We start from the raw sequence: 25,322 nt of genomic DNA, 5'->3' as shown, positions 1-25,322 counted from the left end.
CCAGGATGAGCACTGCCATGAATATACCCGGACGGAGCACTGCCATGAATATGTCCGGACGGAGCACTGCCATGAATATGCCCGGATGGAGTACTATCCTGAATATACCCGGACGGAGCACAGCCATGAATATGCCCGGACGGAGCACTGCCATGAATATGTCCGGACGGAGCACTGCCATGAATATGCCCGGATGGAGTACTATCCTGAATATACCCGGACGGAGCACAGCCATGAATATGCCTGGACGGAGCACAGCCATGAATATGCCTGGACGGAGCACAGCCATGAATATGCCTGGACGGAGCACAGCCATGAATATGCCTGGACGGAGCACAGCCATGAATATGCCTGGACGGAGCACAGCCATGAATATGCCTGGACGGAGCACAGCCATGAATATACCCTGAAGGAGCACAGCCATGAATATACCCTGAAGGAGCACAGCCATGAATATACCCTGAAGGAGCACAGCCATGAATATACCCTGAAGGAGCACAGCCATGAATATACCCTGAAGGAGCACAGCCATGAATATACCCTGAAGGAGCACTACCATTAACATACATGGATGCAGCACCACCTTGAATATACCAGGATGAGCACAGCCATGAATATGCCCGGACGGAGCACTGCCATGAATATGCCCGGACGGAGCACTGCCATGAATATGCCCGGACGGAGCACTGCCATGAATATGCCCGGACGGAGCACTGCCATGAATATGCCCGGACGGAGCACTGCCATGAATATGCCCGGACGGAGCACTGCCATGAATATGCCCGGACGGAGCACTGCCATGAATATGCCCGGACGGAGCACTGCCATGAATATGCCCGGACGGAGCACTGCCATGAATATGCCCGGACGGAGCACTGCCATGAATATGCCCGGACGGAGCACTGCCATGAATATGCCCGGATGGAGCACTGCCATGAATATACCCGGATGGAGCACTGCCATGAATATACCCGGATGGAGCACTGCCATGAATATACCCGGATGGAGCACTGCCATGAATATTCGCCGGTTAATGCATGCCCGACATGAAGTGGGAGACAGAGAGGGGGCGTTGGCCATGGTGGCAACTGACATTGCCAAAGCATTTGATATCATTACTTGCAGATTCCTTTTGGCAGTCCTGGAACGTATGAGGCTTGGTCCGCAATTTAGAAAATGGGTGAGCCACTTATACACCGAGCCCACGGTTAGGGTTAGGTTGGGTAGACTCTGCTCCATCCCTCTGACGGTTGGAAGGGGCACGCGACAGGGGTGCCCATTGTCGCCCCCTTCGCGATGACACTGGCACCCTTGCCCCCAAGACTCAGGTGAGACATGGCAAGGTGGGAAATATGAGTGAGAGGTACAGACCATTTAATTTCGCTTCATGCGGACGACACACTTTTCTATCCCACTGCTCCGAGAGCGCCCCTCTCGTTACGATTAGAACAATTTGACATATTTGGGGACATGTCCGGACTATGCATTAATGTGGCTAAGTCCTTATTATTTCCCCTGGGCCGCTAGAGATTCAGGACCCCACTGCACTGCTGATCTTGCCTCTGTGCTGGGAAACAGAAGGCTTCCTTTATTTGGGTAGAATGGTGGCACATACAACTCAGGAGCTGCATGAATATAATAGTGCTCATGTGACAGAGGGCTTGACTAAATCTGTGCACTTTTGGAACTCACTCCCCTTTCGCTCATGAAAGTGCTGCGGTGGCGAAGATGGTGTTTCTCCCACGTGGTCTATACACTCTACAGCACTCTTTAGACACATCACCCAGGGCAGTTTTTGAGCGCCTACACTCTTGATTGACAACATTGGCGGAGCAGGGTCGGCGGTGAGGTTCTGCACCTCCCATTGGAGGAAGGGGGATGGGCTTTGCTCAATACGAAAACTGGGAAAGGGTATTACTCAGAGATGCCCTACGAGAGGAGACCTGGTCACAGTTTCTTTACCATTGTGGGCAGGCTGACCCCACGCTGCCATATCTAATCACACATACATCATCGCTATGGGAGACGGCAGGGAAGGTGATACTCAGACGTGCCTCCTTTGCACACGAGCTTGGCTTTTGGGATCTACCAGAGTTCCGCAGGTTATCCAGAGCAGTCGATATTAGTGTCTGGAGTGCTGGGGGAGGCTTGACTTTGAGTGCCCCTTACCCCAATGACACGTTTACCACGTTTTAAGGCAGCACGTGACCTTTGGAGTGAGGAGGGGCTAGTTTTTAGGACGAGCATTCGAGACCTCTTGTATATACTTTAGTATAGACTTATAAGTGCATGTACTTCGTGGGCTCAGGAGATCAGCCCTAGGACTTGTCTGCTTCTGCTTAGGGACTTTTTTTCTGTTCAACTGCCTCTATTTAACGGTCTTGATATAAAACGACCAGAACAGGACAGTAAAATACCAGAATTGCTTTCTGCTGAGGGACTTTGTTTTTCATTTTGCTGGCAACTGCTTCTATTTAACGTGCTTGATTGAAAACGACCAGCAGATGTCAGTAAAATACCAGAATCACTTTAGCATTATCTAGATTCCAGTCTAGTCCATGGAAATTGTCTTCCATGGGCACCCGTAGACAATAATATTTTTGTCAAATCTTGTATTTTCAGTGATACAACCACCGAAGGCACTGCTTTTATATTAAAACCAGAGCTTTGGACTATACCATTCCCCGCTGAAAGGCAATATTTCTCTCCATGTGTTCCCATACCTGGCGTCACACAGTTTGGTGCTTACTTTCCCTTCATGTTAAAGAACAGTAAATGTTTCAGCACCCAAGCTAATGTGCTGCACAGCTAAATACATATAAGGTCCCAAAGGCGAGACCGACTGCATTGCAAATGCTGGTTTACCGATGCAAGCATTGTGGATATTGTGCAACAGGTCTGCCCCACATACCCGGACGTCCCCTCCTCTTCTGAACGGTTTCGAATGTTACTAGAAGACGGTGGAGGTAGACACTTGGTTTCTCATTCATACAGAGGCGTGACGACAAACCTAGAATCACAGGTGAGGCAAGGAAGAGATGGGAAGAGGAATTGAGGGGAAACCACTAGCAGACACACTATGGAAAGCTGATTGTGCACTTGTTAAGCAAGGGACGAGCAATGCGCGGTTCAAACTAGTACATTTCAATTATCTACACCGCACATATGTTACCATGGCATCCCTACATAGAATAGACCCCACCAGAACTGACGGACGCCACCGGTGTCAGGGTAGACCTGCAGCCTCTCTTCGCTTAGCCTGGTACTATCTCCCAGTATATGCATACTGGGAGTTGTGATTGGACGATTAGAAGGCATGGAGGGTATGGAAGTGAAACTGGACCGAGCCACCTGTCCTGAGGGAACATGAAATGAAATGAAATGAAATGAAAAGGGAATTTATAAAGCGATCTTAACCTGCAGACATCAAGGCGCAGAAGCTAAGGAATTCCAAAACCCTCTCCGGGATCCCTCGGAAAGGGAACAGCTAATTAATAAATCCAAAAGTACAAGCCTAAAACGGGAAAAGACAGGTTTTTAAATGTTTTCCAAAGGAGTCGGTTTTAGTGATGTATTCAGGCAAGGTGTTCCATAATTTCACAGCTGCCATAGAGAACGACTGAGCGCCCCATCCTACCTGTCGAGATTCAGGTACCACAACTTTCTTGCCCGAGGCTGGTCTCAAATGCCTGGTCGCCTGTACCGATGAAAGGCGGAGCGGATTTCCAGTGCTCCCTTATCGTGAAGCGCAAGGTGCACTATAGTAAGTGCCTTGAAGACCACGCACCTCCCAATGTGCAGCCAGCGAAGATTCCGAAGACCTCCTTCAATGGAAAGATGTTTCCTGATGTTGAGGATGAGCCGCGCAGCTGCATCTGGCACCGTCTGAAGTTTGGCACCTGGTTTGCAGAGCCAGACAATGCCAGGACCAGGAACCTCAATGGTACAAGCCCCAGACACCCCCCTGTGGCCAACAAATAGGTTTTGACAGATGAGATAGGACTAGAGTGAGAAGGAGGCATGAGGGTACTCAAGAGGAGAGGAGAGCTGAGGAGCAGAGGAGGAAAGTGAGGGGCAGAGACCATCACAGGAGAAGAGAAAGCACAGAAGTGGGGTCTAAGAGGAGATCGGAGGGGAACAAAGGAACACCAGATTACAAGATCGGAGGAGAAGAGAGATGAAGAGCACACTTGAAGAAGAGGGATATATCCGTGAAGGGATGAGGACACAGTTGTAAATAAAAAGCCTAGGACAAGAGAAAAGCAAAGAAGTGGAGTACAAGAGGACACCTCAGGAGAACATAAAGGACAGAGGAGCATCAGAGGACAAGACAGGAGGAGAGAGAGACGAGGACCACAGTTGGAGAAGAGAGAGAGAGAAAGAGAGAGAGAGAGAGAGAGAGACATATCTCTGAAGGGAAGAGGACACAATTGTAAAGAAAAATACATTGGAAAGAGCAACTATTGGAGGGATATTTAACTCTTACCGTCTCTGGAAGCGGCTCCTACGGAGGCACTCTTCATCCTGGGATGGAAGTAGGGAGATAGAGGTGACAAGTACAGAGTGAAGGGAGGTAGTGAGGGAGGGAGTGGATTTGGACAGAGAGAGGAGGCACAGGGATGGTGAAGGTGGCACAGAGGGAGGCAGAGAAGGAGAGAAGGGGTGAGGCGAGGAATGGACAGTAGAGAGCAAAGAGGAGGAAGGATGAGAAAGGTAAAGTGGGCAGACGGGGACAGAGGGCAGAGATTAAGAAAGGGGGGGGGGGGGAACAAATAAGAGATTTATTAGTTATGCCAGTCCTGATATGGTTCAAGTTAAGGTTTCACGGATTTGAACAATAAAGTCATACACAAAAAAATAATTTATAGTATTTAAACATTATCAATGTAGACATTTTAACCAATGTAAAATAACCAACTCTTAAAACGTTTACATGCTGGTGTATCTATGTATTTGCCAGACCAGCCGCACCCACCCATCCGGTCCTGCCCCTTGTCGTACAGACTAAGGCCCTGTTTTCCTGGCTTTGAGGGAACTCAACACTCACCTGAGGAGCTTGGGATCAATGTTATGTTAGATTTTATTTGTAGCGCGCCAATCAGCAAAGGTCTCTAGGCACTTGCAGCCTGGACCAGGAGCCAGGAATCCCTCAGTCCCGAGGATACTAAGTGCACAGTAGGTGGGTTTATCCAAATAACTCAGTAAACAATATGGTTTTGAGTTTCCTCCTAAACGGAAGTAAAGTGGTTTCCCTGCGCATATTGTCCAGGAGCTTGTTCCAGATCTGGGGAATCACAACTGAGAAAGCCCGCCCCCCTAATGTAGCTCTGATAAAGAGCGGGCATGCCAGCAAGCTAGCCTCAGATGACCGGAGGTAATGTCCAGTCACGTAGGGCTGCAGGTGAACCTAGATATATTTGGGCGCTGCTCCATACTGTGCTTTACGTTCAATGCAGACCCTTGAACCTGACCCTCTTCTTGATAGGGAGCCAGTGTAACTGTTGTAGCAGGGGAGCGGCATGTGCTCTTTGCAGTTTAAAGATCAGCCTTGCCGCATCATTTAAAACCACCTGAAGTTTCCCCAGGAGTTGGTCAGGAAGCCCCGTGTATACTGCGTTACCGTAGTCCAGTCGTGACCGGATTAGGGCCGTGTACGACGGTACGCATGGTGGAAAATGACAACAGTGTAACAAGCTTCTAGAGTTGGCGAATCAGGCCTGTGCAGCTCCCCATTACAGCAGACACCTGATTGTTTAGGGTTAGCTTGGTGTCCAGCTTGATGCCCAGACTCTTCACGGCTGGTATCGGGGTGGTGCTAAACTCTTGGGGCCAGAAGAGGCTTGACCAGGGTGAGGCCCCTGTAGTTAGAGAAAGCACCTTTGTCTTATCCGGGTTTACCTTGAGTGATTTGGAGGTCATCCAGTTCATGGTGAGCCGGAGGATATTATGGACATTGAGCTGTGCCTGGGGGCAGTTATCAACTTGTACAATTAACTGGGTGTCATCAGCGTAGTTGAAGACCTGACAATCTAATTTTGCCAGTGCTTCTACCAACGGCTGGAGGTAAATATTGAATAGCGGTGGGGGGCAACGCAGAGCCCTGTGGAACCCCCTCCGCCCCCCCCAACGCAAGACACCCTGCCTGGACCTACATTCTCCTAGTTAGACCTTTTGAGACTGATTCTCCAGGAAGGAGGTAATCCAGTGGAGGACCGTCCCGGTGACTCCCAGCCGTCGGACACAGGCCATCAGCTGTGCGTGGTTCACCGTGTCAAACAGAGATCTAATAAAATCAGTGCTGAGCTGCTAGCCTCAATTCATCCAGCACGAGAGCATCACTAAATCAGTGCGGTTATGGGCCCCGATTCTGCTGGTCGTGAATGTAACCTCGGACCTGGGGATCTGGGTTCGAGTCTCCGTAACAACGCCAAAAAAACCCTGTGATTCTGGGCAAATCACTTAATCTCCCCGTGCCTAAAAAAAAAAAAAAAAAAAATGAAAGTGTCCCCTCATGCTCATGGTGCTATGTAAAGCGCTCTGATAACTGATTCGGCTCGGTTCTAGTTCGCGCTATATAAAACTCTGCAAATAAATAAAATAAATAAATGTTGCTTGAGAACTTTGGCCAGGAAAGGAAGCTGGGAAATGGGTCGAAATTTTTCTAATTGTTGATGTCTGCCACCATAGCTTCCTTAAATTTGTGAGGTACCTTCCCTGTAGCCACAGAGAGATTTAGTAGACAACACTTCTGGCTCTACTGCCGGAATGACCCTTTTAAACACCAAAGGGGGGGCAGGGATCTTCTGGTGACCCGGATTTTACTTTGGCCACAATATGTGCTAGACCGTTTGAGTCAAGTGCCCGGAAGGTTGAGAGAGAGCCGCCCAGAAACTCCAGTCAGTCCACCACTGATAAAGGACAGGGCGTAGTAGGAGTATTGCCTATTTCAGTAATGATATTTTTAACCTTGGTTAGAAAGAAATCCTGTACCCTTCCAGAGTCAGCTTGATTAGCGACCGTGCTTTGTACTTTCGTGTGACTCAACTCCTTGAGTACTTTAAAGGTATCTCTCTGAATGTCTCGAGCCTCCCTAATCCTTCCTTCATAGTACACGGATTTGGATCGGATGATTGATTTTTTGTATAGGGCTAGTTTAGCCTTATACTTCTCCTGGGATTCTAGATCGTATGATTTCTGCCAGTGCCTTTTGCACTGACGGATAGCCTGTTTTTCTCCTCTTAGTTCTTGCGTGTACCAGGGGGCACCCTTGACACTGTTAATTACGGTTTCCCTTTGCGCAGGAGTCACCATATCGAAGTCTGTCCTTAACCCAGAAGTGAGCCTTTCGTACACCAGGTCCGGATCCCCGGACTGTGATCCTGAGTGTACTATCTCATTTAGTGCTTCCTTCAGCTTGGCATCCTCTATCTTGCGCCAATTCCGTGCTGCCCTCCAAACTGGGGGTAGGTGTGTAGGGCAGCTACCCACAGGAAGTTCGAAGCTGATCAGATAGTGATCTGACCAGCTACATGGTCTGCAATCTGTATGTAACTTAACTGATGACGTGGTCCATATAAGGTCTAGCGTATGACCCTTCTTGTGAGTCTCCCACCTCCAAGAACTCCCATCACAAGCAAACACTCCATACCAATACGTATTATTTTAGCTTTGACACATGAAAGGTTGGGTGTATCTTCCAATGTAAGCGTAACTGTAGACAAAGGTTTATTGGATTCATACGCATACGAATGAGGAAGATCCAAAAATAGGGTCTTCTGCATGTACGTGATCATCATGTAGCTAAAGATTGAGAAGACAACCATACCTTATAACTAGTTTGCAAACTGGGTGTCAGTTGTCTGTGTAAATCGCCCTTGGCTACATAGATTGTTTTGAATGATGTAGATTTCTTCGGACTATTTTTTGAATCCGTAATTGTTCCAGGAGTTCTGAAGCTACTGGAACCATGGGAAGCGACTAAGACACGTTTCAGAAAGTTTGAGGGTGAAAGACTTGGGGTCACAAGGGGCAAGAATTCGGACCAGTTATTTTGAGAGATGCTGCAGATATAGTAGACATTGCTCCAATAATTTGGTTGGCCCTCTCCGTCTGTCCATTAATCTGGGGGGTGAAATCCAGATGAACAGCCATGATCAATCTCTAATGAAGAACAAAGGGGTTTTCAAAAAGAAGAGCAGTATTGGGATCCTCTATCTGAAATAACGGTATGTGGTAGACCACAAAGTCAAAATGGATCTAAATAAATCTTAAAGCAATTACAGAAGCCTGGTATGGTTATAAATGGAGAAAAATGGGTCATCTTTGACAATAGATCTACAGTGACCATAATGAAACTCTATCCATTGGAAAATGGAAGATCTATGTTCAAGTCAAAGGAAATCAGCTGAGAGTGTATTGGTAAGGTAAAGAGACAAGAATGTTAATTATGTGTAGACTTGCCTTGGAAACATATTGGCAACCTTGCACATACATTTCACATCTGAGGTACTGCTGGTCACCAGAAAGATTGAAGAACTTAATTAAAGGCGTTGTTAATACCTCCATGTCTGGAAATGGGTGAGTTATGTTATATTCGAAGCACAACTTGTAGTAATAAACAAGAACGGTCATAAAAAATAGTTTTTATAGTGATGAGATAATGGTGTCTTACATTGTAATTCTTATAGTGTTTTCTGGTTCGATGTCACATGAGCATCCCGAAATCTTTGATGAAAAGTACTAGCAATATTTCTGTCCTAATGGCCTCAGGAAAGTTCCCACACCTCTCCAGCAATCATGCATCCAGGAAAACAGAGCTAGATAAATGCCAGCACCCTGAAGGTCAGGACAAAGGAGGTCCCGCCCATGTGAGCAGCAGAAAGAACACAAAGACACCATGTTGGGGGCAACAGTTAGCATATGACCACGCAACACAAGGAGTCTCCTTCCAGCCAAGCAGGAAAGTCTAACAGGAACTGTGAGTTCCCAACATATACGCTGACGTGAAGGCACAACAATAGTGTAGGGCCAAAAAGTCACTCAGGATATACAACGGGGATGGAATAAAACTGGTCTGGACTCTTCCTACTGAAGCAAGACTAAGGCGGATTTGCAAACAGTAGGTCCTCGTCGGTAGCAGCACTGTGAGCAAAAAAACAATGCATTGGAAGTCAGTCCAGAGTAATTACCAGTGACTGAGATTAATTCAATGATTCAATCGATCATTTTGTTAAGTTTTTTTCTCTAGAAACAAACAGCTCGCTATAGTAACTAAGATGCATACTCCATATCCAGCAAGAGCCACATCTTTGAAATGGCCCGGAATCCATCTTCTGGGATGGAGCTTGATCGCCATAGAACCTCTATGGTAGACCAGTGGAGGGGGCTAGGGCACAATTATAGAACTCAAGTGACCCCCAGAAAATAATCCACACCAGAAGAACCCTGCTGTGGTGCGACTCCCGATCGAACTCTGGAAAGAATGACTAAGATTTCGCTAGGACTGTACTGTGGAATATGTTCGCAGAAAGAACCAAAAGGCCTGAAGGAACTGTGATACGCAATAATTCCATATTGATTTTCTAGGAAAGAACTGGGTGGGCTCATGGACCCTTCTACGTCCTTCGCTGAACTCTGCTGATTTCAGAGGGGCTGTACTGTATAAAGACACTGGAATATTCTCAGCCGGAAGAAAAGAAAAAAACATGAGAACTATAGAGATTCTACTATGGGATGATATCTCCTGAAGAAGGACTAGAGGAACCGTGCTATAAACTTTGGGCACTCGGGGGAGAAGGGACTACTGCGGAACAAACGTGGTTGATCTTTAGGGCACAACCAGGAAATCTAGAAGGGCTCCTCGATGGCACAGGTAGGCAGAGGCATAAAAAAAATAATAATCGGGGAACATCATTATAGAATGACTTGTGACCGATCTAAAGAAAGAGCTTAGGAGGCAGAAAATTGTTAAGAGGTGCTCCATGGAAGAGTATTGATCAATCTCCAATAGAAGGGGAGGGCGGAACAGTAACAAGGAACAAACATCGGAGGACGGCTGAGCCACCTCCTCGGGAAGGACCAGAGGGCACTACTGATCTGCTGTGGAATGACCAATGGAGGAACCACAAGGATTAGAGGTCTCCACTATAGAAACAGAGCACATGAATCATGGGGGGTGTTGAGGGAGAAAATGAGGGGGAAGATGGTCCCCACTAGAGAGCACTGCTGACCCACCTCTGTAAAAAAGGACCAGGGAGACTAGAGGGCCGCTGATTGATTGAGCACCCTGAAGTAAATAAAGAAGAGAGGGACCCAAGGAGTAACCCTTAATAGATCACTTGGGAGATGGACTTGAAGACGATAGGAGGCCTGGCCTTAGCCGACACTTGTTCATAGAAACACACTTGCGACCCATCTACAGCTGGAGAAAAACCATCTCCAAATTTAGGAATTAACCAAAAGCCACCTGTTCAGAGGTGTTCCGCGTCTAGCTTCTTGTTCTAGGACCTTGGCATTGATAAAGAGAGTTCCTGCCCCGTACCCATCCGTGCTGGTCCATGTCCTGTCGTGCACACTGCAAAGAGCTTCACGGCCCCATGAGGTGTAGCAAACGCTATACAAATATAACTCACCAATTACAATGACTAAATACTCATTTTCTCGCATGGATGGAGGAGTGTGAGGGGCAGAGAGTGATGACTGGATCAGGTGCACAATAATTGGGGGTTGTGAGCAGGGAGAGGGTGATGACTGGATCAGAGGCACAATCATTAGCGGCAGATGACACTTGAGAGACCAGGTGGCTAAAGGAGCGGTCAGAAAGGATGGTCCACAGACAAATAATACGAAGTGACCTGCAGGTGCAGAGCAAGACAGGATCTTGAAGCCAGTATGAGATCCTCGTGAAGGGACATGCCACTCCGCCACACCGAGGATCTGAAGATGCCTAAGAAAGGCCACTGAGGAAGTGGACACGAGAGAGAATTCTGCGAGGAGTCCCTAAAACCATCCAACAACTTGAATAATATGGAACATGGAGACAGGGGGCTGCATTAACACCTTTGGTGCTCATGACGAGCTCAGTTCGTCATGAGGCACAGTGGCGCTGTGCTCATGATAAGCTGAGCTAGTCATGGGCACCGCGGTGCTTCCACGCAGGGATAGTTCCTCTGCTGTGCGGAGCGTTCTAAAGAAACGGGCGTGGTCATGATGAGCTCAGCTCGTCATGAGCACAGCGCCACCGTGCAGCTTGACGAGCCGAGTTCGTCATGAGCACCACGGCGCCGCGCACGGCCTGCCTTCTCCCGTATCGCGGGGGAATTAGCCCCGCGGCGAAGGCGTTAAGAAAAGGTACAATTCTTCAGAAAATTGCCCAACCAGGCAGGTTAGTTTGGGGTCAAGTAGCAAGAAGGGGGTCTCACTGGATTGGCCCGATGCTTAGGGACTTCTAGAATTCGAAAGTAGTGACAATATGCAGCAATTTATTGGGGGGGCAGGGTGCCAGAATGCAGGTGGGTGGATTTCAAAGCATCCACCACACTCAGCCCTCATAACTGGTACCCAGTGACGTCTGACCGGATGGAAGGTGACCTGACAATATTGAGGAGTCCCAGATGTGTAGTAATGGCTGTTCCCAGATGTGTAGTAATGGCTGTTCCCAGATGTTGTGTAGTAATGGCTGTTCCCAGATGTTGTGTAGTGATGGCTGTTCCCAGATGTTGTGTAGTGATGGCTGTTCCCAGATGTTGTGTAGTGATGGCTGTTCCCAGATGTTGTGTAGTAATGGCTGTTCCCAGATGTTGTGTAGTAATGGCTGTTCCCAGAGGTGTAGTGATGGCTGTTCCCAGGTGTTGTGTAGTGATGGCTGTACCCAGATGATGGGTAGTGATGGCTGGCAGCTCCCACCCTATCGTAGCTAGTGATAGGCCAGTGTGCTGCCTTCTACTACCATCCTAGGGTAGATACCACCTAAAGACCAGCTGGGCCTCAAGGCCTGCCTACATTTACACTGTGTGGGTACAAAGAGGGAAAGGGGCATGTCTGGGGCAGGGGCCAGTATAGGAACCTTTCTTTGTGTACTCGATAACTTTTAAGGGATGGGTAAAGTGGGCTCGGGCCCTGTTCTTCAGAGAGTCTCGCACTCATGATCTTGAATAATTCTTAAACAGATCGTTTCAACCACGGTTTTCCTTTAACTTATTTTGAATGTGGGGCACGTGTGAGTCTAGTGCAGACATTTTGCAGATACATGTTGCGTTTGTTTCCTTCCTTTAGATGGAAGCTCACATACTTCATATGCCTCAGATTATTTGCAGTCACATTCGTGACCTGCTGCTGTGTTAGAATATCAACACACACGTCACTATCTATCCCTGAATATTAGATGTAAACACAGTTGGGAGGAGTGTGCCCGTGCACTGCCAGTGCCCGGGCCAAAGAGGGCATCAAAGAGCTGTGTAAAGACGACTGACACAGCAGGTAAGTGTAAGGTCTTTATTATCTTAACCTGACACCAGGGCACATCTGTTCGCTGCCACCATAACCTAGTAACTGACAATAAACTGTCAACCTGCCGGTGGTCAGTTAGACACACTGACGTCACAATGCACCGGCAGGTCGCTCGTGCAGAGACATGGCACGAGAGCAATACATTAGAGGAAAGAACTTTATTAATAAACACAACACATCTCCCTTCCCAAAGCAACTGGACAGAAAGAGGATGTCCTGATGGAACATGAGAAAGGGGAGGATGACCACTGCTAATTACAAATGTAATCTTGTAATTTAGCTGGTGGTTTCACCATCCTTCCATACCTGCTCACAGAAGGTTCATCCTGACAACTTGTGTCTTGCGCCGTAACATCTTCATAAATTGAGTCATCGGAATCAGAATCTGCTTCACTGTTGGTCTGGTACCTATACTCTTCACCTGCCTCCTTACTCAGACTACTACCACTGTCTTCTACCCGAGAAGCATCTGAATAATTCTCACTACCCGAAGGTACTTCATTCATACCCAGAGATACAATATTGGTACCACTCGGTTGAGAACTTTCCCCATCCTCTCGGTCTAGAATCCACTCATAGTCTTGAGAACCGGAAGCCCCTTCCTCATCAGAAATGGATTGAAAGTCAATCATTCCTTTCCCTTCTTTGCATAATGATAAAGCAGAAAAATGCCAAGTTTTCCCATCACTCAAAAGGGCGGAATTACAAAACACTTCCTTAACTTGCAATGGTTGTGAGTAGTGGTGTCTCCCATTGATGCCACTCTTGTTATTCCTCACCCTCACATAGTCTCCTGCTTTAATGTTAACCTCTTTACATGAATGTTTTTTGTCATAGCATCTTTTCCCTATGGTTTGACATTTTCTTACATTCTCCTTTATCTCCTCTGGATACCACATTTCTCTTTTAGGAGTAACCCATCCTACATTATCTTTTGTAATGGGGGTCCTCCCTCTCAGAATCACAAAAGGACTAGTACCAGTAGACACACATGGCGTAACTCGGAATGACCAAAGGTTTTTCATAAGTTGTTTCCTCCATGACATGTCATTCTGATTAGCCAATTGAATTATGCCTTTGATCACCCGGTTAAACCTCTCTACTGCTCCGTTCCCTGCCGGGTGATACACAGACGTGGTTTTATGTTCTATTCCCTGGTTTCTCAGGAACTCTTTAAAAATTTTAGATTTGAATTGTGGACCATTATCTGACACCATGCAATTGGGAAGGCCTTCTCTAAGGAATAGCTTCCTCAAAAATCCTACAACACTTTTAGCATCAGCTTCCTTCACCACCTCAACCTCTGGCCACTTTGAGAAATGGTCTACTAGCACTATTAGGTACAGCATCTCACCATGTTCATGAATGGGCCCACAAATGTCAATTCCCAATCTTGTCCAAGGCATATCAGGACATGACAACGGTTGAAGGGGTGGTCTCAACGTGTATTTTGTCTTGTCCGAGTTTTCACAAGCTGTACAATCTCTGTCACCCCTTTCGATTTCCAAGTCATACCCAGGCCACCAGTAAGAATTCCTGACCCTGCTCTTGGTTTTTCCAATGCCAAGATGTCCCTCATGGCAAATTTCCAACAGTTTTTCACGTAATTTCTTAGGTGGAACTACTCTTCCATTTCTCAAGATAAGATCCCCCTCTACAGATAACTCATCTCTTACTTCCCAAAATGGACGCAAAAGGGGAGACAATTTTTTCTTTTCAGGCCACCCTGTTCTTATTTTCTCCTTCACTTCCATTAGAATGACATCTTTTCCCATCTGTTCACTCCACTCTGCCCCCGAGATACATGGTACTTCTTCCGTGATATTAGCTACACAGAAGGTGTCAATGTCCTGAATCTGGTCATCTCTGATTGGAAGAGGTAGACGGCTTAGACAGTCCGCCACCTTGTTTCTCACACCCGGAAGGTATTCAACTTCGTAGTTGTATTCTAACAATTTCATTGAAATTCTGGACAAACGGGGAGAAGCAACCTGAAGACCCTTGGTAGAAAGCACTTTCACCAAAGGCTTATGATCACTTCTAAGGGTGATTTTGTACCCCCAAATGTATTGCCTGAAATAGTTCAAAGCCCAAGCACAGGCTAGTGCTTCTCTCTCAATCACAGAATATTTTTCCTCTGTGGTAGTGATAGAACGAGAAGCAAAAGCAACAGTGACCTCTTTACCGCTTTCATCAATCTGTGACAGGACTGCACCCAAACCCTTGTTACTTGCATCAGTTGTAACTATGCTTTTTAGAGAGGGGTTAAACCCTTGAAGGGGTGGGGCCTCACAAATATCTTCTTTTATCTTTTTGAATGCCTCTTCGCACACAACATTCCACTCAAACTTGTTTTTCTGTTTTATTAGTTCTCTGAGGTGTAAGGTCTTAGATGAGAAATTCTTCACGAATTTTGCATAAAACTCTGATAAACCTAGGAATGCTCTAACTTCCTCCTTATTCTTAGGTGAGGGAGCTTCCCTGATGGCTGACAGTAGTTCTTCTTTTGGTTTAATGCCATTCCCATCAATCTCGTGTCCCAAATATGTGACTTTATTAGTTGCAAACCTGCACTTGCGCAGATCAGCTGTAAGTCCATGATGCTCTAGCAACCCTAGTACTCTGTTTAATTTAGCATCATGTTCACCTCTACTTTTGCCCGTGATCATGATGTCATCTTGGAAAATTAATAGATTTTTCTCCTTCTTGAATATTTCACTCATTAACCTCTGAAACATGGCCGCAGCAGAGGCCAGTCCAAAAGGTACTCTTTTATACCTAAAACACCCCAGTGGGGTTACAAATGTAGTCAGGCTTCTGCTCTTGGGATGCAAAGCCACCTGGTGGTAAGCAGAGCTAAGATCGATTGTTGAAAACCACTTCGCACCATTAGTAAGGGACAGCATCTCATTAATCTTTGGCAAGGGAAATTGATCCACCAATATGTTTTTATTTAGATCGCGAAGATCAATGCATAGCCTGAGCTTGCCGTTAGGTTTCTTCGCGATAACTAAAGGTGAAACCCACTCAGCCGATTCAACTGGCTCAATGATGCCCTCCCTCTGTAATCTCTTCAACTCATCCTCCACCTCACTAATTATAGAGAACGGTATGTTCCTAGACTTGTGTATGCAAGGTATGGCATTTTTCTTTAACTTGATTTCATGCACAAACCCTTTTAGTTTCCCTATGCATTCTGAAAACACCTTAGGATACCTTTTTTTAAAGAAATTGTTACATTCTTCCTCAGTTTGTAATATGAGAACTGGGTCAGGACTGTTCGGATCAAGTATTATACCTAGTTCCCCTTGGTCCATCCATCCCAACACTGATGGACCGACCTTGGATACATAAAGCTTGCCCGTAGTTTGGCGGGATTTAAATATGAACTCCAGTTCCCTGTAACCTAGCATTTCAATTGGTTCGTAATTAAATGACTTAGGGAAAATATCAGGTTTCTTCAATCTTGTTCCAATGGTTGGAACAAATTTCTCTAACCACACTTTTTCATTTACAATAGTATACGGCGAGCCTGAATCCGCCACAATTGACATGTCAACCCCGCCAATGTTCATGTCACAAATAGGTTTTTTCTTCTTAGTAACACTGTCTTCAACATTTAACACAAACAAATTCATGTCATCCTCATCTGAGGATGTACAATCTTCTTCTTCCTCATAAATTACAGCTTTTACATTTCTCCCTCCTTTTTCTTTCTTTGGACACGTAGCACCAAAATGCCCCACTATACTACAATTTGAACACTTTTGTCTCACTGCTGGACACGACCTGTCATTCGCCAAATGGTATCTACTGCCACATCTGTAACACCTCCTGTCATCTGAGAGTTTACTCTTATTGCTAGAATCCCTACGTTGTGCATACCTTGAACCCGGCATACTACTGGACTTTTTAGAACTAATCACTTTTGCTACCATGGACTTATCCTCAGTGGAGGATTTTTCCTCTTGTAAAACAGCTTTGGCACACCTTCCAGTTAATTCTGTACATTTAACTATTTCCACAACCTCCTCCAATGGTAATTCTCCCTTCGCCCACAGTTTCTCTTGAACATGTTTATTTGAGGATCTCATAACGACCTGGTCACGCACCAGCTCGTCATGTAAAGCCCCAAACCTGCATGTCAATGCCAAACTTTTCAGCGCAGCAACATAATCCTCCACAGACTCTTCCTGTGTTTGCTTGCGTTGAAAAAATTTGAATCTATTCACAGAAATGGAAATAGTAGGTTTAAAATACATCGTTAAATCTTCCAGAGCAATAGTATAAACATCTCCTGGTCTTGCTCTTTTGTTTATGCGATTGTAGATTTTCATAGCCTTTGCACCCAAACAATGAAGAAGAATCTTTTTTCTTTTCAGGAGTCAATTCTTCATCTCCCTCAAAGGTGGATAAATAGTTTTCAAAATACTCTCTCCATTCTTCCCATTTTAGGGCGTCATCCCCAGTAGACGGTATGAAAGGTAAAGGTGGAGATAGATTCCAAACATTTCCTGAAGCCATGGTCAATACCTAACCTTAGACGGTAAGTATTAATTTTCCAATTTTTAACTTTATGCTGGAGAACAATAAACTCTATTAAATGAGGATAGTAGTCCTTCGTTTTTTTTCTTCAAAGTTTTACAATTTAACAAAAACTTATGTGTTCCCTGTTCTCATAGTCTCTACCAAGAATAACCTTCAATGGTGTGCGTGTCACCGCTGTTAGTAACACGCAATTAGAACATTCTTTGAAAACGGCGTGTTATTTGCTTAATAAAAAACGCCTCCTTTCTCTTTTTCTATTCCTTCGTGAAACTGACTGAATCTCCTTTGCCGGATGACTGACACACATAAAATGGCCGCCCAACGTCGTCCTGCGTTGCGTTCCACTGACGTCACACTTTCGGCTGACAGGAATCTCTCCTCAGGTTACCGTGTCTGCGCAGAACACAACCGCTGAGGTGAAATCTTCCAGCGCTTCTCACGCGCCAGAAGCTTGACTCGCTCTCCTCAACTCTCCACACGTAGTTGTTCTACAGGTCCTCCCTCACAAGTGCACTCCTATGCACAACAGATAAACAACAGCACAGGGATGCGGGAGAAGGACCGTTTTTTTCAACTTCTGACCGAAGGTCACAAATGCGGAATCTTCCACAAACATTCAACGCTCAAAGCGCTGGCACCGAAGGCTGGGAAACTCTGACTCACCCCTGTTTAATGGCGTTCAGTAAGACCTCCAGACCTTCTTTTCTTCCAGGCGTGTTCCCGAAATGAACACCAAACAGCAAAGCCGTTCGCTGATCCCCGACTCACTTCCACATGCTCAACGTGCATGTATAGAAAGGCTGCATCCTGGAAATTCCGCGGAGTGCGGAAAACGATAAACAGGTGGACACGGTCGACAAGGTAGCTGCTGCTGCGAGAGCGCTTCGCGCGTTTTTGCAGTAAAACTGCTGTTTTAAAAACGCTGATTTATAATTTCTGCTGGCTTTGGTCATTTTGACCCTTTTTTAAATCCCCCCTTACCTGCACCATAATTTTGTGCCCCTCACCGCCGTTTGGGCGGGTCTGGTCCTGGGGTGGGTGCCCTGCTCGTTTTTGGTGGCCATCTTGGAGTGGGGTGAGTGGAGTGAGGCATTTCCATCTGCTAGCGCTTGTTTGCGCATGTGACGCCTGGGAACACCTACTTAAGGCGAGTCCCTCCTGTTCTCAGCCCCTGACAAGGTAGCTGCTGCTGCGAGAGCGCTTCGCGCGTTTTTGCAGTAAAACTGCTGTTTTAAAAACGCTGATTTATAATTTCTGCTGGCTTTGGTCATTTTGACCCTTTTTTAAATCCCCCCTTACCTGCACCATAATTTTGTGCCCCTCACCGCCGTTTGGGCGGGTCTGGTCCTGGGGTGGGTGCCCTGCTCGTTTTTGGTGGCCATCTTGGAGTGGGGTGAGTGGAGTGAGGCATTTCCATCTGCTAGCGCTTGTTTGCGCATGTGACGCCTGGGAACACCTACTTAAGGTGAGTCCCTCCTGTTCTCAGCCCCTGACAAGGTAGCTGCTGCTGCGAGAGCGCTTCGCGCGTTTTTGCAGTAAAACTGCTGTTTTAAAAACGCTGATTTATAATTTCTGCTGGCTTTGGTCATTTTGACCCTTTTTTAAATCCCCCCTTACCTGCACCATAATTTTGTGCCCCTCACCGCCGTTTGGGCGGGTCTGGTCCTGGGGTGGGTGCCCTGCTCGTTTTTGGTGGCCATCTTGGAGTGGGGTGAGTGGAGTGAGGCATTTCCATCTGCTAGCGCTTGTTTGCGCATGTGACGCCTGGGAACACCTACTTAAGGCGAGTCCCTCCTGTTCTCAGCCCCTGACAAGGTAGCTGCTGCTGCGAGAGCGCTTCGCGCGTTTTTGCAGTAAAACTGCTGTTTTAAAAACGCTGATTTATAATTTCTGCTGGCTTTGGTCATTTTGACCCTTTTTTAAATCCCCCCTTACCTGCACCATAATTTTGTGCCCCTCACCGCCGTTTGGGCGGGTCTGGTCCTGGGGTGGGTGCCCTGCTCGTTTTTGGTGGCCATCTTGGAGTGGGGTGAGTGGAGTGAGGCATTTCCATCTGCTAGCGCTTGTTTGCGCATGTGACGCCTGGGAACACCTACTTAATGCTCCTCCCCTAGCGCAGCGGGATCGCGCAGCGGGCGTGTCCTCGCGTGGCCGGAGTCGTGCCAGAGTCCTGCCCGTCCGCGCTCGGTTGCGCTGGTTTCGCGGTGGCCTTAACATCAGGTACATCATTAATTATGCTTACGTACACCAGGGAAACTCTCCTGGCGATTAACAATTGCCTGCCTCCTTGCGCTGGAGCCCGTGTTGACCCTTTGTGTGGCCCCCACCATTGTGCTTGTGGTGGTTGGCTACTCGAAGCACCATCTTGCTTGGGGTCCAGTATAGTGCAGCCTGCCATAAGCAGCAACATCTCTCCGCGACATCTCACCATCTGGAATTTGAACGTAAGATCGGCGGTCAAGCATTATCAGGATATTGCTGATCTTATGGACAATGACCCCCCTGACATCTTCTGTCTGACAGAGACATGGCTGCAGGATACCGATTCTACTGTATTGAATTTGGCGCTCCCCGCGGAGTATTCCATCTACACGCTCAACCGCTCTTCGAGAGGGGGTGGAGTCGCTCTTGCAGTTAAATCTTGTTATCCTTGCGCCTGGAGAGTGCAGAACATCACGGGATGCGAGAGCGCCCTGTTCAAGGTTGCAGTTACATCGCATTTTACCATGTCAGGATTGCTTATTTATCGCCCACCTGGTAGTTCCGTGGCATTTAGGGAGGCTCTTCCCGAGGCAGTTAGTTCACTAGCAGTAGGGTCTGCCAATTTTTCTATCATTGGAGACTTGAATCTCCATTTTGACACTCTGTGTCTTTCTTCAGTGGGAGGGATGGTGGCGGATCTCGAGGCCCTTCAACTGTTCCAGCTGGTCTCGGACCCCACTCATAAGGGTGGCCACATTCTGGACCCCTTTTTCTCCAACTTAGAGGGGGCTACAGTGGCCCCCCCTCTCCCCCTGACCTGGTCAGACCACTCGCTCGTGACTATCTACTGTCCTCTTATAGAAGCCCCACTTAAGGCGCCACTGCGAGCTATGCCCAGACGGCGCTGGAGCAAACTTAAGGCGGAAGATCTCCATCGCCTTCTCACTGATGATCCTCTGGGTGCAGTGGAGAACGTGGAATCTGGTTATGACCATTTCTGCGGATGGGTAACCAGAGCCCTCGACTCCCTTATCCCGATGGTTTCCAGTAAGTGTGGCCTCCGCGCCCCCAGCCCCTGGTATGATGGCAATCTGAGGGCTCTAAAAAGTGTCTGTAGACGTGCAGAGAGAGACTGGAGGAAGAGGTATGACAGCAGCAAAAAAAACCTGTATATGGCTGCGGTTAAGTCCTATCACCGCGCGGTCTGTAGAACCCGGGCGGCATATTACGCTCTGGAGTTTTGCAGCAGTGGGAATCCTGTTAAAACCATCTTTAAGGCCCTTAAAGACCTTGTGGCTAGGAAGCCTGCCGGCAATTCCATCAGCTCCAATACCCACTGTGAAGCGCTGGCGGCTTTCTTCCTGGAGAAGGTCCAGACCATCTATAGGGCTTTCCCCACCACTGCACAAACCAGTACAGGGCCACCCATCCAGCAGGATCAGGTGGTGCTAGATTCTCTCCCCTGTCTCTCTTTGGAGTCTTACACGGCATTGGCCCTTCGAGTCAAGTCTGGGTCGCCGGTTGACCCGCTCAAGCCACCAATGTTCAGAGACCAGACTTTTGCTCGCCCGGTCTGCGACTTAATCAACATGTCGCTATCATCTGGCCAGGTGCCTTTGAAATGGAAGCATGCGGTAGTTATGCCCATTTTGAAAAAACCATCTCTCGACCCCTTAAAATCGGAGAACTACCGCCCGATTTCGCTTCTCCCGTGGCCAGCCAAACTCGCGGAGGTGCATGTTAACACCGCCCTCACTGATCATCTGTCGCGTGCCAACATTCTGGACGACACCCAGAATGGTTTTCGGGCCGGCCACAGTACGGAGACAGCATTGTTATTTATGGTCGAGCACCTGCGGGCAGTTCTGGATGCAGGTCAAACGGCGGCGCTTGTTTTGTTAGACCTAAGCGCCGCCTTTGACACGGTCTCCCATGAAATTCTCCTGCAGCGGCTGGAGGAGATAGGGGTGACTGGCACTGCACACCAGTGGTTTCGTTCGTTTCTCAGGGATCGTTCCTTCTGTGTGGCGTCCCCGCCCTATCAGTCCAAATGTCATCCTCTGTCTCTTGGGGTTCCGCAGGGTTCCTCGCTGAGTCCCACGTTGTTTAACATCTACGTGAGGCCGCTGGCTGAGGTGGTGAAGCTCTGTGGTATGACCATGGTGTCATACGCAGATGATACCCAGCTAGCGGTCACGATCAGCGGGGACTCTGGGGTGGATGCCCCAAGATTCAGAGAAGGACTTAGGGCGGTGGCTGGTTGGATGACGTCCAACTGTCTCCAACTTAACGCCAAAAAAACGGAGGTGATGGTCTTTGGGAAGCGGACGGACCTTTGGGGAGATACCTGGTGGCCCCCTGAGTTGGGTCCCACCCCCACTCCGGTTGCGGAGATCAAAAATCTTGGTGTCTGGCTGGACCCTTCCCTCAACTTTGTTGGTCACACTAAAAGGACGGCGGCGTGCTGCTTTGGCATCTTGCGCAATCTGCGACCTGCCCTTAAATATTTTGATGCCGCAACCCGTCAACTTGTGGTACAAGCAACGGTTTTGGCTCGGCTGGACTATGCCAGCTCCCTTTTCATAGGGTTAAACCAGGCCGAGCTAACCAGACTTCAAAGAGTGCAGAACGCAGCGGCCAGAGCAATCGTAGGTCTTCCTAGGTTTTGCTCGGCCGGTCCAACCTTGCGAGCCTTGCATTGGTTACCCGTTAGGCAGCGGATCCATTTTAAAGTACTGTGCATATCTTTCAAGATTCTGAAGGGCCTACCGCCTCCCTTACTGTGCCAACTTTTGTGCTCTTACATCCCGGGCCGCACTTTGCGTTCGTTGGACCAAGAACTAGCGGCAGCCCCTCGGTTCAAACTCAGTCGGGCGGGGGGTCGCTCTTTTAGGGTGCGGGCAGCCGCGCTCTGGAACGCTCTCCCCTTGAAACTCCGGACCCTTGGCGACTTGCTTTCCTTCCGCAAGGCCGCTAAAACCCTTCTGTTCTCTGAGTTATGTTAAAATCCATACCCCCATTTTTAAATAATATTTTCTGTTTTCTGTTGTGTTGTGTTCGCCACCTTGTCGGTGCGCCGGGACGCTCCTTCGCTGGAGCAGCCGTGCGCAATACAAATAGCCCTAACATAACATAACATAACACCACTGCGCCAGATGTACCCAACACAAACCAGTCAGATGGCCTCCCTGTGGGTTCTTCGTGGTGTCAGGAGCCTCGTCGCCAAGTTGTAAAGACGACTGACACAGCAGGTAAGTGTAAGGTCTTTATTATCTTAACCTGACACCAGGGCACATCTGTTCGCTGCCACCATAACCTAGTAACTGGCAATAAACTGTCAACCTGCCGGTGGTCAGTTAGACACACTGACGTCACAATGCACCGGCAGGTCGCTCGTGCAGAGACATGGCACGAGAGCAATACATTAGAGGAAAGAACTTTATTAATAAACACAACAAGCTGAAACTGGATCAGAAATTCAAAGCTGTTCTGAACAGGATCCCCAAATACTTTAAACCCAGGACCCCCAAAACCATTAAGAGGTCCCTGTGTACACGCTGCATCAACAGATTGGGAAGGATTCTAGCGCTTCAGCGCTGGGTGAAGGATTCTAGCGCCTCAGTTCCGGATGAAGGATTCTAGCGCTTCAGCGCTGGGTGAAGGATTCTAGCGCCTCAGTTCCGGATGAAGGATTCTAGCGCTTCAGCGCTGGGTGAAGGATTCTAGCGCCTCAGTACCGGTTGAAGGACTTTAGCGCTGGTGCACACATGCCGGAATCTAGGCGGATCCTTCCGGATCCAGCAGTTCTTCTCAATCGATGATCCGAGGAGAGCCATCACACCCTTCAGAGTCTGCCCCAGCGGAGGGCGGGGGCAGCGGCGGTGCCAGCGCGCAGTCACTGTGCCCAGCTGTGCCCCGCTCCCCTGGCAGACGCCCTGCTTCGACCAGGGTTGGGCCCTGGGTGGGGAGACTGGGTCGGATGCATCCGGCTCCGGCTGAGCCCACGCGGCCTCACGTGTCCCTTTACGGCTGCCAAGAAATCACGTGAGACCTGAAGGTTTGTTTGAAGTCTCTCTGTAGCAAGCATTGCTTGTTGGCTCGTGCACGCTCAGCGAGAACGTCAGGTATCTGTCCAGATGCAAGCAACTGCAAATACCATCAATAAAAACACAAAGTGACTCACGGGGGTGTTTTGTAGCGCCCAACGGGGACCAGAGCGGCAGGGGTTGTAGGTGATGCCCTGAAGGTGGCATGGAGCGGGTTTAAGAGGCCACGTGACTCACGCTGCTGTTTTACAAGGACTGTAACTTTCCACCTGCAGGTAAACACATGTACCGCTCATCTACCCGCTGAGATACCCTACATAAAACACAGCTCTGTGACCTGTACCGTACAACCTATGATCAGAAGCACGTGCACTAACCCTCTGTGTTATGTGATGATGCTTCCGACCTGTGGCGTTGATCCTGGTTCTCCTGGTCCTGGTGCACCCGGCCCTGCTTCCCTGTGCCTTAGACCGCTTTCTCCGGGTCCTTGTCTACTTGGCATTTCTTGTGTTGCACCTGGCCTTGCTCCTGGTCCTCCTAGTTCTTGTCCACCTGGCCTTTCTTGTGTTGCACCTGGCCTTGCTCCTGGTCCTCCTAGTTCTTGTCCACCTGGCCTTTCTGGTCTTGGTGCACCGGGCCTTGCTCCTGGTTCTCCTAGTTCTTGTCCACCTGGCATTTCTTGAGTTGCACCTGGCCTTGCTCCTCGTTCTCCTAGTTCTTGTCCACATGACCTTCCTTGTCCTGGTGCACCTGGCCTTGCTCCTCGTTCTCCTAGTTCTTGTCCACATGGCCTTCCTTGTCCTGGTGCACCTGGCCTAGCCCCTGGTTCTCCCGGTACTTCTCAAACTGGTTCTCTTGGCCTCTGTCCTGCTTCTCCTGGTCCCTGGCTACCTAGCCTTCCTTGTCCTGGCTGTGGTCCTAGTTTTTTTTTTTTTTTGCAGAGTTTTATATAGCGCGAACTAGACCCGAACCGAATCCGGTATCAGAGCGCTTTACATAGCACCAGTTACGTTACATGAGGACACACTTTCATTTTTAGGCACGGGGAGATTAAGTGATTTGCCCAGAATCACAGGAGGTTTTTGGCGTCGTTACCGAGACTCGAACCCAGATCCCCAGGTCCGAGGTCGAGCGCCTTAGCCGTTAGGCCAACCCCTCTCCCCTAGTTCACCAAACACCAGCTCATACAACCACGTGCACCAGGACTAAGGCCAGGTGCACCAGGACAAGGAAGGTAAGGGAGACAAGGTCCAGGAGAACCAGGACAGAGGTTAGGTACACCAGTGTTAGAATTGGGGGTCTCTGGTTGGCACGGGTATGCACTTGCGACAAGCAGGGACCCTCTCCTATAGTCAGGGCAAAGGACTACTCCTAGAAATAACCCCTGCTCACCCTCTAGGCGGCGTGGCGCGAGCAGACCAGGCTAATCCCCAGAGCATGCATGGTTAAGCATTTGTAATAATACACACAGTAACTAATCAACACACCATAGAGAGACACAAGGCTGATCTTATGTAAAAATATAGTTCTTTATATTTAGACTTTCAAGCAGGCTCAGTTTACAGGCTTAATAACTTTCAAACTGTTCCAGTAACTTTAAAAGCGGTTCCACAATACTCCAAGCAAGATGCAGGCCTTGGTTGCAATGTTTATCCAGACTGTGCGCTTCGTAGCGCTCCTGTACGCTCCGTTCGGTTCAACAAGCAATGCCTAGCTAAGTGTCACGCGCCTCGCGTTATGACGCGTACGGCACGGCTGGCGTACACAAGGGGTACGAGTCGTAGCACTCCTGTGCGACCCGTACCTCAATGACGAAAAGCAGCTTCCAAAGTAACACACGCCTCGCGGACACTGCAGTCCGGAGCGCGGCGTACGATACAGACGTACCAGGGGCTTGTTTAGGAAAGAGGCGGTGCTTGCCATAGGCTGTAGCGAGACCCGCAAGGCGTACAGTTCGCAGCTTGAAGTTCACAGTACCTTCTTGGTTGTTCGGTGCGGACGGGGGAGAAGATCAGACGT

At 48.3% G+C, this 25,322-nt stretch overlaps 1 protein-coding gene across 2 annotated transcripts in view; it reads right to left on the bottom strand.

Moving 5' to 3' along the window:
* The window catches only part of SSH3 (slingshot protein phosphatase 3), a 253,908-nt gene that overhangs the window by 192,842 nt on the left and 35,744 nt on the right, over positions 1 to 25,322 (bottom strand). For both annotated transcript variants that reach the window (XM_078657907.1, XM_078657986.1), the window contains exon 2: positions 4,487 to 4,524. In XM_078657907.1, coding sequence (XP_078514033.1) covers positions 4,487 to 4,524 — 38 coding nt within the window. The remainder of the gene's footprint in view (positions 1 to 4,486; positions 4,525 to 25,322) is intronic.

This window comes from Lissotriton helveticus, chromosome 1_1 (genome assembly GCF_964261635.1).
Source record: "Lissotriton helveticus chromosome 1_1, aLisHel1.1, whole genome shotgun sequence".
Classification (NCBI taxonomy): Eukaryota; Metazoa; Chordata; class Amphibia; order Caudata; family Salamandridae; genus Lissotriton; species Lissotriton helveticus.
Note: the sequence above shows the minus strand (reverse complement) of the source record. Positions and strands in the feature narration are given on the sequence as shown.